Source organism: Eretmochelys imbricata, chromosome 3, assembly GCF_965152235.1.
Source record: "Eretmochelys imbricata isolate rEreImb1 chromosome 3, rEreImb1.hap1, whole genome shotgun sequence".
Lineage (NCBI taxonomy): Eukaryota > Metazoa > Chordata > Testudines > Cheloniidae > Eretmochelys > Eretmochelys imbricata.
In genome coordinates this window covers 154,767,321-154,782,764 of record NC_135574.1, presented here as the reverse complement: position 1 = coordinate 154,782,764, position 15,444 = coordinate 154,767,321, and the positions used below count along the sequence as shown (strand labels likewise).

The following is a 15,444-nucleotide window of genomic DNA, read 5'->3' as shown; positions in this document are numbered from 1 at the left end:
AGGACTGAAGGTAAAAAATCCATTACAATCTACATACCACACAGACTATGCTGACAGCTTGTGCCACACACTCTCAAAGAAACTGTGGAACCACCTGATCAACATCCTCTACAGCAAACAGGGAAAGATTAAGACTGAGCTCTCAAAACTGGATACTCTCATAAAAAACCAACCTTCCACACAAACTTCCTCATGGCTGGACTTTACAAAAACTAGACAAGCCATTTACAACACACACTTTGCTTCTCTACAAAAGGAAAAGGACACTAAACTATCTAAACTACTACGTGCCACAAGGGGCCACAACAGTAGGTCCCTCAACCCACCCAGCAATATTGTTAATCTATCCAACTATACTCTTAGCCCAGCAGAAGAATCTGTCCTATCTCGGGGCCTCTCCTTCTGCCCCTCCATCCCCACGAACATGGTACAGTTCTGTGGTGACCTAGAATCCTATTTTCGACATCTCTGACTCAAGGAATATTTCCAACACACCTCTGAACAACATACTAACTCACAGAGACCTTCCTACCAACACTACAAAAAGAAGGATTCTGGGTGGACTCCTCCTGAAGGTCGAAACAACAGACTGGACTTTTACATAGAGTGCTTCCGCTGATGTGCACAGGCTGAAATTGTGGAAAAGCAGCATCACTTGCCCCATAACCTCAGCCGTGCAGAACACAATGCCATCCGCTGCCTCAGAAACAACTCTGACATCATAATCAAAAAGGCTGATAAAGGATGTGCTGTCGTCATCATGAATAGGTCAGAATATGAACAAGAAGCTGCTAGGCAGTTCTCCAACACCACTTTCTACAAGCCATTACCCTCTGATCCCACTGAGGGTTTCCAAAAGAAACTACACCATCTGCTCAAGAAACTCCCTGAAAAAGCACAAGAACAAATCCGCACAGACACACCACTAGAACCCCGACCAGCGGTTTTCTATCTGCTACCCAAGATCCATAAACCTGGAAATCCTGGACTCCCCATCATCTCAGGCATTGGCACCCTGACAGCAGAATTGTCTGGCTATGTAGACTCCCTCCTCAGACCCTACGTTACCAGCACTCCCAGCTATCTTCGAGACACCACTGACTTCCTGAGGAAACTACAATCCATCGGTGATCTTCCTGAAAATACCATCCTAGCCACTATGAATGTAGAAGCCCTCTACACCAACATTCCACACAAAGATGGACTACAAGCCATCAGGAACAGTATCCCCAGTAATGTCATGGCAAACCTGGTGCCTGAACTTTGTGACTTTGTCCTCACCCATAACTATTTCACATTTGGGGATAATGTATACCTTCAAGTCAGCGGCACTGCTATGGGTACCCGCATGGCCCCACAGTATGCCAACGTTTTTATGGCTGACTTAGAACAACGCTTCCTCAGCTCTTGTCCCCTAATGCCCCTACTCTACTTGCGCTACAATGATGACATCTTCATCATCTGGACCCGTGGAAAAGAAGCCCTTAAGGAATTCCACCAGGATTTCAACAATTTCCCACCATCAACCTCAGCCTGGACCAGTCCACACAAGAGACCCACTTCCTGGAAACTACGGTGCTAATAAGCAATGGCCACATAAACACCACCTTATACTGGAAACCTACTGACCGCTATGCTTACCTACATGCCTCCAGCTTTCATCCAGACCACACCACATGACCCATTGCCTACAGCCAAGCTCTACGATACAACCGCATTTGCTCCAACTCCTCAGACAGAGACAAACACTTACAAGATCTCTATGAAGCGTTCTTACAACTACAATACCCACCTGCTGAAGTGAAAAAACAGATTGACAGAACCAGAAGAGTATCCAGAAGTCACCTACTACAGGACAGGCCCAACAAAGAAAATAACAGAACACCACTAGCCATCACCTTCAGCCCCCAACTAAAACCTCTCCAACGCATCATCAAGGATCTACAACCTATTCTGAAGGACGATCCCTCACTCTCACAGATCTTGGGAGACAGACAAGTCCTTGTTTACAGACACCCCCCAACCTGAAGCAAATACTCACCAGCAACCACACACCACACAACAAAAACACTAACCCAGGAACCTATCCTTCAAACAAAGCCCGTTGCCAACTGTGTCCACATATCTATTCAGGGGACACCATCATAGGGCCTAATCACATCAGCCACACGATCAGAGGCTCGTTCCCCTGCACATCTACCAATGTGATATATACCATCATGTGCCAGCAATGCTCCTTTGCCATGTACATTGGCCAAACCGGACAGTCTCTACGTAAAAGAATAAATGGACACAAATCAGACGTCAAGAATAGTAACATTCAAAAACCAGTCGGAGAATACTTCAACCTCCCTGGTCACTCAAGTACAGACCTAAAAGTCGCAATTCTTCAAAAAAAAAAACTTCAAAAAGAGACTCCAAAGAGAGTCTGATGAATTGGAATTAATTTGAAAACTGGATACAATGAACTTAGGCTTGAATAGAGACTGGGAGTGGATGGGTCATTACACAAAGTAAAACTATTCCCCACCCCCACCCCCATTCCTCAGACGTTCTCGTCAACTTCTGGAAATGGCCCACCTTGATTATCACTACAAAAGTTTTTCCCACCCCCTCTTCCCCGCTCTCCTGCTGGTAATAGCTCACCTTACCTGATCACTCTTGTTACAGTGTGTATGTAACACCCATTGTTTCATGTTCTCTGTGTATATAAAATCTCCCCATTGTATTTTCTACTACATGCATCCAATGATGTGAGCTGTAGCTCAAGAAAGCTTATGCTCAAATAACTTTGTTAGTCTCTAAGGTGCCACACGTACTCCTTTTCTTTTTGCGGATACAGACTAACAAGGCTGCTACTCTGAAACCTGTCACAACATATATGAAAACAAAAGTACATAGACAAAACCTGAAGGCATGTTTAAACACATTTCCAGCTTAACTGGGTGCCCTGTGTCGTTACTTTGGAACTATCTGAAGGGAAAGAAATATGTAGCAATACAGTTTGTTGTGAATGATGTATATGGGATTATATACCAGAAGCATGACACATAAAAACATTATTTCATTCCCAAGGAATGAAACAGTTCTCATATCTGAATACGTTTGTCAATTTGAGGATAAACCAGTTCTCTATATAGGTTCACTCTAAAATTCTTAGAATTGAGAATGTTATATGGAGGCATGCAGGGCATTTTACTGCTGCAGTAAATCAAGCTCATGTGGTAACTGGCTCTTCTTTGGAAGAGTGTCTCTAAATTCATGCCATACTCATTACACCTTTTGCTTGAAAGGTTACATATATCTTGTGACTTTTTTTTCCAGAACAGGTAAAGTAGGGACCCCTCCAAGGTACACTTGGGTCCCTCCATACAGCTCACGGCAAACCAAAAAAAAAATATATGTTTTGTTTGTACATGCACACTTGTTTCTCTGCAAGATCTGAAATGAAAGAGCAACCACATTCTTATGGAACCGTCTGCCCAATTAAGTCTTGTTCCCAAAATGTTAAGAGTATCTCTTACACTAATCCAAACCTCCTGACACATTACGTCAACTAATATAAACTGAATCAGACAGGTTGTTTTATAAACATCTTAGGGCAATCACATTATTTTTAGGTTGTGGGTGTTACGCATGTGGGAGCTGATGAGGTGCAAGTTATTTACTTGTTTTCTTTATTTGGACAAAACCCTGACCTTCCTTGGAACCGCTGTGCAGGAGAACTGAACAAGTATGAGGCCAGGTGTTTGGCACAAGAGCCATTCTGATGCTGCAGGTCATGAAGAGACAGGGGGAGGGTGGCTGTTGCAACATGATGCTGACTGCTCTTCTGAACATGAGCAATAGTGGTTTGTCTCTTGTTGCTGGCTACAGTTTGTGGCCCTTACACTCTCAGGAGATATGGCACATTAGAAGGGAGACTTCTGGCTAGTGTTCGAGCACTGTGGAAAGATCCAGGCTTTCCTCAAGCAGCAACAGGGATTCAGCGAGAAAGGAGCTCCCTACAACACCAGAAGTCAGGATTTTGCCTTTTAATTGCACCCCTAGATATGAATGCCTGCCCACCCTCCATTTGTTTTTGAGAAATGCTAAAGCAGCCACTAGCAGCTATGCTTATGGATTAATACTCTGACAATTCCTTATACAAGATCGGGTGAACAAACCCTGTGTGTCTACATGACGTTTTAAGAGATGAAATGGGGTACTGAGTTGTCAATATTTATAAAAGGATACCTTTTCAGTGTTTAAAATGAAGTCTTTTTAATTACAGCTAGTTAAAAAGAGGCATCTGACAATTCCACAAGACAGCACAACCAGAAGGATCTTTATTTAGTACAATGCGCAAACTGTTTATTGGTGTAGATACTCACGCAGATTAGGAACACAGTAATATTGGCTTCTGCTTCAGAAACCAGTGTCAGTTACCTTTTGCATTAATATAATGGGTTAGACTTTAATTATTAATTTATACTATTATTTGCAGAACTTTAAATGCATTTATAACTACCAGTGAGGTCTCCCATCCCAATCTGTACCCATTCTACTATCTCAGATATGACACTTTAGTTGCTTCGTTTTTAAATGGGCAGTAGAGGTGAGACATATGAACACGTCAGTAGCAGCTCCAATTGCTAGCAGCATGCATCTTTTTCACCTTCTGTTATGTTCGCCAGAACTGATCTACCCCATAGCCTGCTTCTTCCTTTCTGAATCTTGATCACAAGGGCACCTCAGAAAGCCTCAGATTTCACAAATAGAACAGTTGTGCTCGTTTCTCCACATCTGCTCTTTCACTCTGCCAGCAAATGTTTAGAGGTGAGTAAAGTGACGCTCTATTACCCTTTCTCCCCCCCTCCCCACCCCCGGCCATTCCCTCACTTCCCATTCACTATTTACGAAGTCTGATCCCATCATACTTTCTCTTCTTTAAAAACAACCTGGCCTATGCACTACAGCATAAACTCAGTTCAGAGAAAATGGACCGAAAAAGCAAACTAAAGAGAATGAGAAATAACTTTAAAAAAAAAATTATGGGAAAGTGCAGCTTTCATCTATGCCTACACAACCCCATTTACTGGATGGATCAGTGGGGTTAACGGAAGGACAGAATGGCATATTATCTAAGAAAACTGATACTTGATAATACCTACCTTTGGGCTTTGCATTTTTCAAAATAACTCTAATAAGTTCTGGAACATCAAAGTAGGCAGCATAATGCAAAGCATTCATATTTGTCCAGCGACTACGCAAACTAGTATCTGCACCCAGATCAATAAGGTGAGAGGCGAATTTGGCAGCAGTCTCAACATCACCTGCAAAGCAGCTTTTTTTAAAAGTTGTTTTAAATGTTAGGTAAGAGTTTAATAGTGTAGTATAAATATACCAGCCTAGATATCACATATAATGCATTAGAAAACATTTGTATTCCAAATTATGGCTACACAGAGCAAAGCCTAGAGAAAGACATTTTGCTACAAAAAGGCTCTCTTGCGGATTAGGCAAGAAAGGAATCATGGGCATCAGAGGCAGGCCAGGGAGGTGGTGGAGTGAGGCTCCACAATGCCTAATTTTCAAACCTTCTGCCAGCAAAGTTAAAGCTCCATCAGCCACCCCACACCCTTTTGCTGGAGCAGAGTGGAGAACTGGGTTCAGTATCAGTGTAAAAAGGTACTTTGATAGAAGCCAATAGGAGTCATCAAGAAAGAGAGGGCTAAAGGCACTCTTACTTCCTATAAACGTGCATGAAATGCAACCGAAGATTCCTTTTCTCTCCCAAGGAGCCTGAGATTTCAATATTACCAAGGGAGAAACCTCTCAGTTATGTTTAGGTTTTTTAATTGGTATTAATACATACAATAATTACTGCATCATCCCTTCTAATAGCCATTAAGGCACTATACAAATAAAATGTTTACAAAAGTTAAGGCCAAGCACTAGCAAATTTACTATAAGGAACAATTTTGAAACGGAAGAGGGGTAGACTCTGATTTATCGAGGCAAACAGTTCCATTTCTAATTTCTGTTTTTCTTTACTCACCAATACCATGAGCCCCTGACTTGCAGGTGTAATGTAAGAGAGTCATATCAGTCAGTCCATCTCTATCATTCACACTGCAGCCTCTATTAATGATCTGCAGAAAAACAGCACGACTGGTGTAATTATTGAATAAATTCTGTTTTCACACATGGACTTATGCATTTGTTGTGTGGAGACTAGCAAAGCAGTTTGCTAAAGTGGACTACCAGTGCAATGTACAGTAGAACCTCAGAGTAACAAACACCAGAGTTACAAATTGACCAGTCAACCACACATCTCATTTGGAACAGCAAGTACACAATCAGGCAGCAGAGACCCACCCCCCCCCACTCCCCCCAAAAAGTGCAAATACTATACAGCACAGTACTATGTTAAATGTAAACTACTAAAAAAAAAAAATACAAGGAAAGTTTAAAAAAGATTTAACAAGGTAAGGAAAGTGTTTCTGTGATTGTTTGATTTAAATTAAGATGGTTAAAAGCAGCACTTTTCTTCTGCATAGTAAAGTTTCAAAGTTCTACTAAGTCAATGTTCAGTTGTAAACTTTTGAAAGAACAACCATGACGTTTTGTTCAAAGTTACAAACAATCTCCATTCCCAAGGTGTTTGTAACTCTGAGGTTCTACTGTGGCTATACATAACTCAGCAAAATGGATAGAAACAAATGACTAAATATCATTATTAACCTTTAGTGCTTACAGGTTTTAAATAATTTTTCCATCATTAGCACCAGCTTGGCTTTAATGTGTTGAAGAGTTAACTTTTCCAGTTCAGATGCAATGCAGCCCAGGAAAACTAAATCTATTTAAAACACTAATTTCACTTCCTCGCCCACACTTTAATCCTTTGGTCCCCCAGTACCCTGGTAAAACCTGTAGTTATAATGTTGTAAGAAGAATGCAGTCGGGAATATTTGGAAAAACCTACAAAACCTGATGAAATAAGAAAAAAGGCTTCAGCTTCCAAGTGACTTAGATGCTTTTGGAAGTCCCACCTTTAACTTCTGACTTAGTTTTAATTTAGTTTGTCAGAATTTTAAAAGTTACTGGAAACAGAAAAGTGGAAGATGGGAAATCCCAATCATTTTAGTTCCAAAAAGAACTTCTCTATTTGTTTCTTCAACCCACCCTTGCTTCCTTCTCACAATTTTCTTGAATAGTTATATACTGATCTTCCTTCTCTTTTGCAAAGATAGCTGAACGTCGCCTCTACTGTGATTGGTGCCTGTATCACTGGTATGCTGATCAGTAGCTACGTGCTATAAGGCAAAAACAATCTCTTGAACCTATTATTTCGGCTGTTGAATAAGATCAGTTCTGAACATTATCAACACTATACCATTTTTCTTTAACCCTGAAACTGTTCAGGAATCCTCCTTCATTCCTCACCTCATTTCCAATTATATCAATGTTCTGCTGGACCTGTGGGACCCATTGCCGTAAGATGGCGAACAATTCAGAAACTGATGTTTTAGGGTTGAAAAGAATTTCTTGGCATGCTGCATCATTAGGATCGAAGAAGGAGAACTCTGTTTTTTAAGAAAAGATATGAAGTATTATATGCACATTTGGGTATTAAAATGCTTCAACAATGCATCTACTTTTCAAAACTTTTTTGAGGCAAGAAGTAGGGAGGAGATGCGCAGATTTGAAATTCAGAATCACAAGCAAATTCAGCCTCTTCCCTTAACTTTTATCTTTTCTTCTCATGGAGGCCTTGTCTACACTTTGTGAAAGCCACGATTCAGCAATCAGTATAGCTGTGTTGGTGCTCTGGGGCCGAGTTTTAAGTTTAGACAAGGACATGCAAGTGTTTGCAACAATTATGCTAACAAAAATTTACCCATGCTTCAGGCTGGTCACAGACTGCTGAATCAAAGCTATTTTTGGGTGCAGACAAGCCCTTAGTAGAGTCAACTACAGTGATGGAACTTGCACCTGCTTATTCAATGTTATGAATCTTCCCCGCCCCTCCCTCTTCCTCCTCAAAAAAAAATAAATCACAGAAAAGCCATGCATACATATACATGACATCCAGGAGCACAGAAATAAAGAATAATCCGGATAATAAGGGAAAGGCATTCATTACATGATGTTCAGAAATTCTACTGAAATCGATGGGGGCTGCAGGTACCCAGAACCTTTGAAAAATCTGGCCATCAACCACCAACTTCAGAAAGAATTCTCTTTTGTAAACTTGAAACGCACTTATAATACAACCCAAAATGCAGGCATCAAAGATACAGCCTTCCAGATTAAAAACCTATGCATGGTAGTGTATGTCCTCCACGCACACAAGGTAGTAATATGCTGTGTATTAGGGAAAAATTTTAAACCCTGAAAAGAAGAATTTGGATAGCTATGATTATTTGCAGGAGGAATGGAAGCGAGATGTGTCTTACTCAGCCAGTGATTGGAAACTGGAAATCACTGAACTTTTATCACCCCAAAGGCTACTATGGTGCTGCCTTCTAAAAGGTTTATAATGAAAGCACCAAATGTCAACTTGTCTTCCATCAGTTGCAGATACAGGGCTAGCTGGACATAGATATTACTCCTAGTAAATATAGGTCTCACACTTCTGAGACAGGGCTGACAGCGTAACACTGGAGGAGTTGAAATGGTATAAACTACCTCTGGATGCATTGCCACGACTTTTCCCCACAAAACGAGAATCACAACTTCAATTGGGTCAAGAGATCAAGCAAATGAGGCGCGCACACATCAATATTCTAAAGCTTCTTTCATCACATGTCCCCTTGACTCCAAAGGGAAGAAAATAGAGTAGAGCTTCAAAGCTGTTTATCACTTAGGAATTCTAATTCAAACCCAAATTCTGTCAAAAATCTCAACTCTCAGCACCACTCAAGCCTTGCTTCTTAACACAAGCCACCCTGCACCAACAAATCAGATAGCTTTGGGAATAAATAGAATGTACGCATTATATTTATCCTCTTTCTAGGCCCAAGAAAATCTCATGCTGAAAGCTACCACAACAAGTCACAAGCAGGAAGTGGGTTAGCCATGATTATCTCCCATGCATCTCCTCCAGATCTCTAAACTGCAAGAAAGCAAATACTCACCAGCAACCACACACCACACAACAAAAACACTAACCCAGGAACCTATCCTTCAAACAAAGCCCGTTGCCAACTGTGTCCACATATCTATTCAGGGGACACCATCATAGGGCCTAATCACATCAGCCACACGATCAGAGGCTCGTTCACCTGCACATCTACCAATGTGATATATGCCATCATGTGCCAGCAATGCCCCTCTGCCATGTACATTGGCCAAACCGGACAATCTCTACGTAAAAGAATAAATGGACACAAATCAGACGTCAAGAATAGTAACATTCAAAAACCAGTCGGAGAACACTTCAACCTCCCTGGTCACTCAAGTACAGACCTAAAAGTCGCAATTCTTCAACAAAAAAACTTCAAAAACAGACTCCAACGAGAGACTGTTGAATTGGAATTAATTTGCAAACTGGACACCATTAAATTAGGCTTGAATAAAGACTGGGAGTGGATGTGTCATTACACAAAGTAAAACTATTTCCCCATGTTTATTCCCCCCCCCAAGACTGTTCCTCACACGTTCTTGTCACCTTCTGGAAATGGCCCATCTTGATTATCACTACAAAAGGTTTGTTTTTTTTTCCCCTCCTGCTGGTAATAGCTAACCTTAACTGATCACTCTCATTATAGTGTGTATGATAACACCCATTGTTTCATGTTCTCTGTGTACATATATATCTTCCTTCCGTATTTTCCACTGCATGCATCCGGTGAAGTGGGTTTTTGCCCACAAAAGCTTATGCTCAAATAAATGTGTTAGTCTCTAAGGTGCCACAAGTACTCCTGTTCTTTTTGCGGATACAGACTAACACGGCTGCTACTCTGAAACCTGCTAGGAAGTTGTTTCTCTATTATGTACTGGAAGGCAACTTTTTAATATAACGTAATAACCATTTGGGTAAAAAAAAGCTATAGTATTCTAAACAAATACTGAGGAGAGAAACTAATAAAAAGCGTATACCAGTTCACCAACTATGATATCCATGCCAGTAAACAGTAAAAGGTTTTATAATCCTGACAGATAAACAGCACAACCACCACCATATTCAGGAAGAAAGGATCTGATAGGAGGCTAAAAAAGCAAATCCAATACCCTTGGTTCTTACCCAATACCTGCTCTCTCAAGGCACACACACATTGCTGAAGCTAAGATCTAGATACCATAAAGAGGTAATCAGAGAGAGTACCCAAGCTGAGCAGCAATAACTACCATTTTGGTATGGTTATGGTTAAACAGGTGACTGTAAAATGGTATCATTGTACTCCTCACAGAGGCTACATAATCTAATGGCTAAAGCATGGGACTGCAAGTCAACAGGGCTGGGTTTTTACTACTAATGCCCTGTGAGACTTTTTGAAAGTCTCTTCACATTCAATGAAAAGAGGATAATGCCCTTCATCGTCCCCTGACTCAGTTTCCCCAAAATCTAAAATGAAAATACCACATGCCACACTTAAATCTCCAATAGAGTTGAGGAATAAATAAATATTTGTTAAATGCTTTGAGATCCTCTGACAGAAGAAGTTATAACTATATTATTGACAGTTCTGCTCACTGGTCCTGATTCTCTTCATTACAGTTTTATAATAGGTTAAAAACAGTGTTTCAGAGTGAAGCTGGAATAAAGGTGGTACGGTAGAGTTCAGACTCACTGTGTGTATTCAAATCTGTTTATTATTTTGATACAAATAAAAGTTATTACTTTTTATTCCTGATAGCTTCATACAGCTCTGGAAGCACGATGAAATTGTTATCTGAATGGAGAAGCATTAGAGTTAAATAATGTACAAACCAGAAAGGGTACAAGTTAAACTTTCAGATCCCAGACTGAGTTTGTGGTGCTGGTAGTAAAAGGAAATTATCTTTTTGACCGGTAAACTGAGCAACTTGTCTATGGAAAGTTAGAGAACAAACATGAACCCCACGACTCAATTTTTACAGAGTCCTTTCAGCATGTAACTGTACTTTAAATAACAAAAAAAACAAAACTTTGAACACCAAGTCGTATATAGGGATCTATAAATAACAGAGCAAACCTCCATATTGTTTACATTAGGGAATTGCCTAGAACCCCAAACATGGATCCAGCCTCATTGTGCAAAGTAACAAAGAAGACAGTTCCTGACCCAGAGAGCTCACAATTTGGGTTTGACAGAGGGACTTCAACAGGTGGACAAAACAGAAACAAGGTGGTATAGGAGATCAGATGAGGTTACATTTAAACAAAGTTCAGCAGAACAACAGAAGTCCCGCTTCTGACCACTTGCCTAACTAGTGCCAGATGGTGGTGACTTGTGTCCCTTCCCTGCTCTGCCTGCCTCCATAACACAAGAAGATTCTAAGGAAAGATGTAGGATAGAGTGGTGCCTGCCTTTACATATTCAGATGGGAAGTTTTTCCCCCCACATACCGGCTGCAGAATGGGAGAGACCAGGGAGGTACTTGAGGGAGAAGTGGAAAAACAGGCAATCTAGGCCAGCATCACTCGCACAAATGATTGGCTCATTGAGTAAGTAAATCTATCAAAAAGGGTGGGACTAAGTAGTGAAAGATACATATTCACATATTAAAATACAGCACATTCAATCCTTCAAACCTTAAATCCCAGATCCTCACACCAGCAACAGAGGTTGGTCTCAAGAACATTAATTCTCCTGAACATAGAATACTACAGTGTTCAGCAGCATGGAAGTAAAATAAAGATGTTATATGGAATCAATGTCTGGGGAAACCAGAATTGAAAGATAGCTTTTTACACCTCCCAAGCACCCTTGATATCTGAAGGGAGGGTAGAGATTTTCTTAAATATTTCCAATTAATCACTAAATCAAATGGGAAGATATTTATTTAACCTGTTTCAAATATATAACTCTATTTTCAAAGGATGAATATAAAGACAATTTAATAGTGGAATTTGCCTTTTTGAGATACTATCTTGATGTAAGTGATACTGTTCTCCTTAGTAATGAGCACAATATTTCCAACGGAAGTTTTCTTTCCCCCAAAGTCCCACTGTGTGTTTCGAAAATGGAGTACTTATGGGGCCTCATTCACTAGAAAACTGGTCAATTCTTAAAAGTGATTTTAAAATATTTTCAGGCACTGCACCCGAGTCAACCTGCCAATTTTTGTGGATTTACAGCACTTTTTTTTTTTTTAATTTTGACAACTTTCACTTCCGTGTTGAAGGGTGAGGAGCCTACAAAAACCAGGGGAAGGTCACGCTGACTGAATGTACAGAAGAAATAGCAAAACCAACTGAAAACAAAGTGCTTTGAAATGCACAAACTAGAAAATAATTTTTTCCACTAATTTAACTTGTAGAAATTTCAGGTATTACTTGTAATAAACTGTAGATACATTTTCAAAGAGAAGTATAATTTTTAAATTGATGGTATTCTTTTTATCTCACTTCCCTCTCTTAAACTCAGGCACTGCACATGATCTCAAAGTAGTTCCACAAACTCTTGCCTTCTATAAATATACATACCACAGTCCGAAGGCATTGGTGCTGCTGCAACTGAAAAAGTAACTGATGTTTCAGAGCCTGGGAATAAAAACTGATATCTTTCAATCAATGAATCTCCTTCTTGGGAAGGTTCTGGGAGATCCTCTATGGTCATCTTCTAGAAAGCCACCTTAAACAAGGAGAAAAAACCCACTCCAAATACTGTAGGCTACATTCTATTACAATACACAACTATAAACAGTGATTTACACTGAAGTTCATCTCTTTCCTTTTTGAAACATGCAAAAGATTGTAATTATTAAAGTTTTGTGATAATAAGTACAAACTAGTAGCTTGAGCATGCTCCTGGGAACACCACACCCAAGTTGTAATCCTGTCTGTCATGGATTGGCTTTATTGTTTTAGGGAAGTCATTTAAAATCCTTGTCTCAGTTTCTCCATCTGTGAAATGGTCAAAGAGATACTGCCATAGTTCACAGGCATGCTGTAATGTGTAATGTCTGTACACCCTTATGAAAATGTGAAGAGCTAATTATTACTCATCTTCAGCATTCTCATCTCAAGCTTCACCTCCCTTTCCTGCCCCCACAAACAAGAAACCAGTCAATCTACCTGCTCCCTCTCCCAAATATGGGAAGTGTTCTCACCATGTTAATCTTCCCACGGACAGCGCCAACTCTCATGGACTGATTCATTCCTGAGCCTTGCCTAAATTTCCCTGTGCCCCTCCCTGCCCTGCCTGCCTCCATATCAGTTCCCTTCCCAACTTGCCTGCCCCAAATTTTAAAACAGTGTACTTACCGTGCTGTAACCTCCAGTACTTCCAGCCAACTTTCTAAACCCAGAATAACCTAGTAAAAATAATAATTAAAATCAAATGGCCATACAGAAATATTCAACAGCATGATTAATTACATTTTGTATTAGCCAGGCTGCAATCTAGTCCAATCTTATAAACCAAACAGGATCAAATGAGACTTGGTCAGTAAATGTAGAAGAAAATACCCTCCTTAGCAAGTACCATAGGAGCTGGCACTAATTCTCCGAACTGAATCAAAACAACCATCATTCTGCTAGGGTAACTGTGCTACTGGAAATACTATCTTTTGGATGAGAAACTGAAAACCTAGGTCCTGGGCACTCACACTTAAAGGTACCTGTCATAAATATAAAGGGAAGGGTAAACCCCTTTGAAATCCCTCCTGGCCAGGGGAAAGCTCCTCTCACCTGTAAAGGGTTAAGAAGCTAAAGGTAACCTCGCTGGCACCTGACCAAAATGACCAATGAGGACACAAGATACTTTCAAAAGCTGGGAGGAGGGAGAGAAACAAAGGGTCTGTGTCTGTCTGTATGCTGGGTCTTGGCCAGGGATAGACCAGGAATGGAGTCTTAGAACTTTTAGTAAGTAATCTAGCTAGGTATGTGTTAGATTATGATTTCTTTAAATGGCTGAGAAAAGAATTGTGCTGAATAGAATAACTATTTCTGTCTGTGTATCTTTTTTGTAACTTAAGGTTTTGCCTAGAGGGGTTCTCTATGTTTTTGAATCTAATTACCCTGTAAGATATCTACCATCCTGATTTTACAGGGGGGATTTCTTTATTTCTATTTACTTCTATTTTCTATTAAAAGTCTTCTTGTAAAAAACTGAATGCTTTTTCATTGTTCTCAGATCCAAGGGTTTGGGTCTGTGGTCACCTATGCAAATTGGTGAGGCTTTTTACCAAACCTTGTCCAGGAAGTGGGGTGCAGGGTTTTGGGAAGTATTTTGGGGGGAAGGACGCGTCCAAACAGCTCTTCCCCAGTAACCAGTATTAGTTTGGTGGTGGTAGCGGCCATTCCAAGGACAACGGGTGGAATACTTTGTACCTTGGGGAAGTTTTGACCTAAGCTGGTAAAGATAAGCTTAGGAGGTTTTTCATGCAGGTCCCCACATCTGTACCCTAGAGTTCAGAGTGGGGGAGGAACCTTGACATGGTGGCATAGTGGTGGGATTAACCTGAAATCATTTTGAGATCCAGTTGAGATTTTTTGAACTAGAAATACAGATTTTAAAAAGGAATTTTTTTTTCCTGTGGCTTTGAAGCAGCTTTGAAACTGAAAGCAGCTTGGGTTTTCCCTGCTTTGTGGCCAAGCAGAGACAAAAGGGGATTATCTTTGTGAATTGCAGGTTTTCTTTGCCTGGAGGCAGGGTACTTAACTCCTGCAGGGAAATTCACAGTCTTCCAACCCAGAGGTTTTTTTTTCTTTTCTTCCAAAAAGTAAATAGGGGGGGTGTGCTCTACCCATTTGCCTGGAGACAAAAGTGGCAGGGTGTTTTTTTTAGGATTTTGATTTTTTTTGTTTTACAAGGAGCACAGGTTTGAAAGGGAATTTTTTTTTCTTTGGGCTGGGTAAGCAGGTTTCCAAGTAGTTGGAGGTTTTTTGCTTTAATTTGGGCCCAGAGCAGAGACAAGGGAATTGTCTTTTTCTGTAGGCTGACAATCACTATCAGAGAATAGGTATTCTATTCCAGCACAGCAAAATTTTACAGCCAAGTTTTGTTTGTTTATTTCTAAACCTCGGGTGTAAAGTTAGTTAAAAACAGAGAGGTTAGAATGGCAAAATCCGCGGTTCGGCTACAGCTCGAATTAGCCAAATTTCAGGCTGAGGAAAGACAAAGGGAACATGAAAGACAGATAGAACTCATGCAGCTGAAGAAGGAACAAGAAAGGGAGGTGGAACAACACCAAGCGGCTGCTCACAGGAGAGCTATGGAAGCGAGGGACAAAGAACTGGAGGAGAAGGAAAAAGAGAGGAAGTATGTGGAGGAGATGGAGAAGATAAAGGCTCAGCAGAATATCCCAACA

The 15,444-nt window shown here is 40.5% G+C and overlaps 1 protein-coding gene across 2 annotated transcripts in view; it reads right to left on the bottom strand.

The window, feature by feature from the left end:
- Positions 1-15,444, bottom strand: part of CLIP4 (CAP-Gly domain containing linker protein family member 4) — a 58,577-nt gene that overhangs the window by 27,056 nt on the left and 16,077 nt on the right. For both annotated transcript variants that reach the window (XM_077813639.1, XM_077813641.1), the window contains exons 2-6: positions 13,397-13,446; positions 12,617-12,764; positions 7,429-7,568; positions 6,041-6,134; positions 5,154-5,315 (exon numbers count right to left, since the gene is read on the bottom strand). In XM_077813639.1, the coding sequence (XP_077669765.1) occupies positions 5,154-5,315; positions 6,041-6,134; positions 7,429-7,568; positions 12,617-12,749 (529 nt within the window). In that variant the 5' untranslated portion in view covers positions 12,750-12,764; positions 13,397-13,446. The remainder of the gene's footprint in view (positions 1-5,153; positions 5,316-6,040; positions 6,135-7,428; positions 7,569-12,616; positions 12,765-13,396; positions 13,447-15,444) is intronic.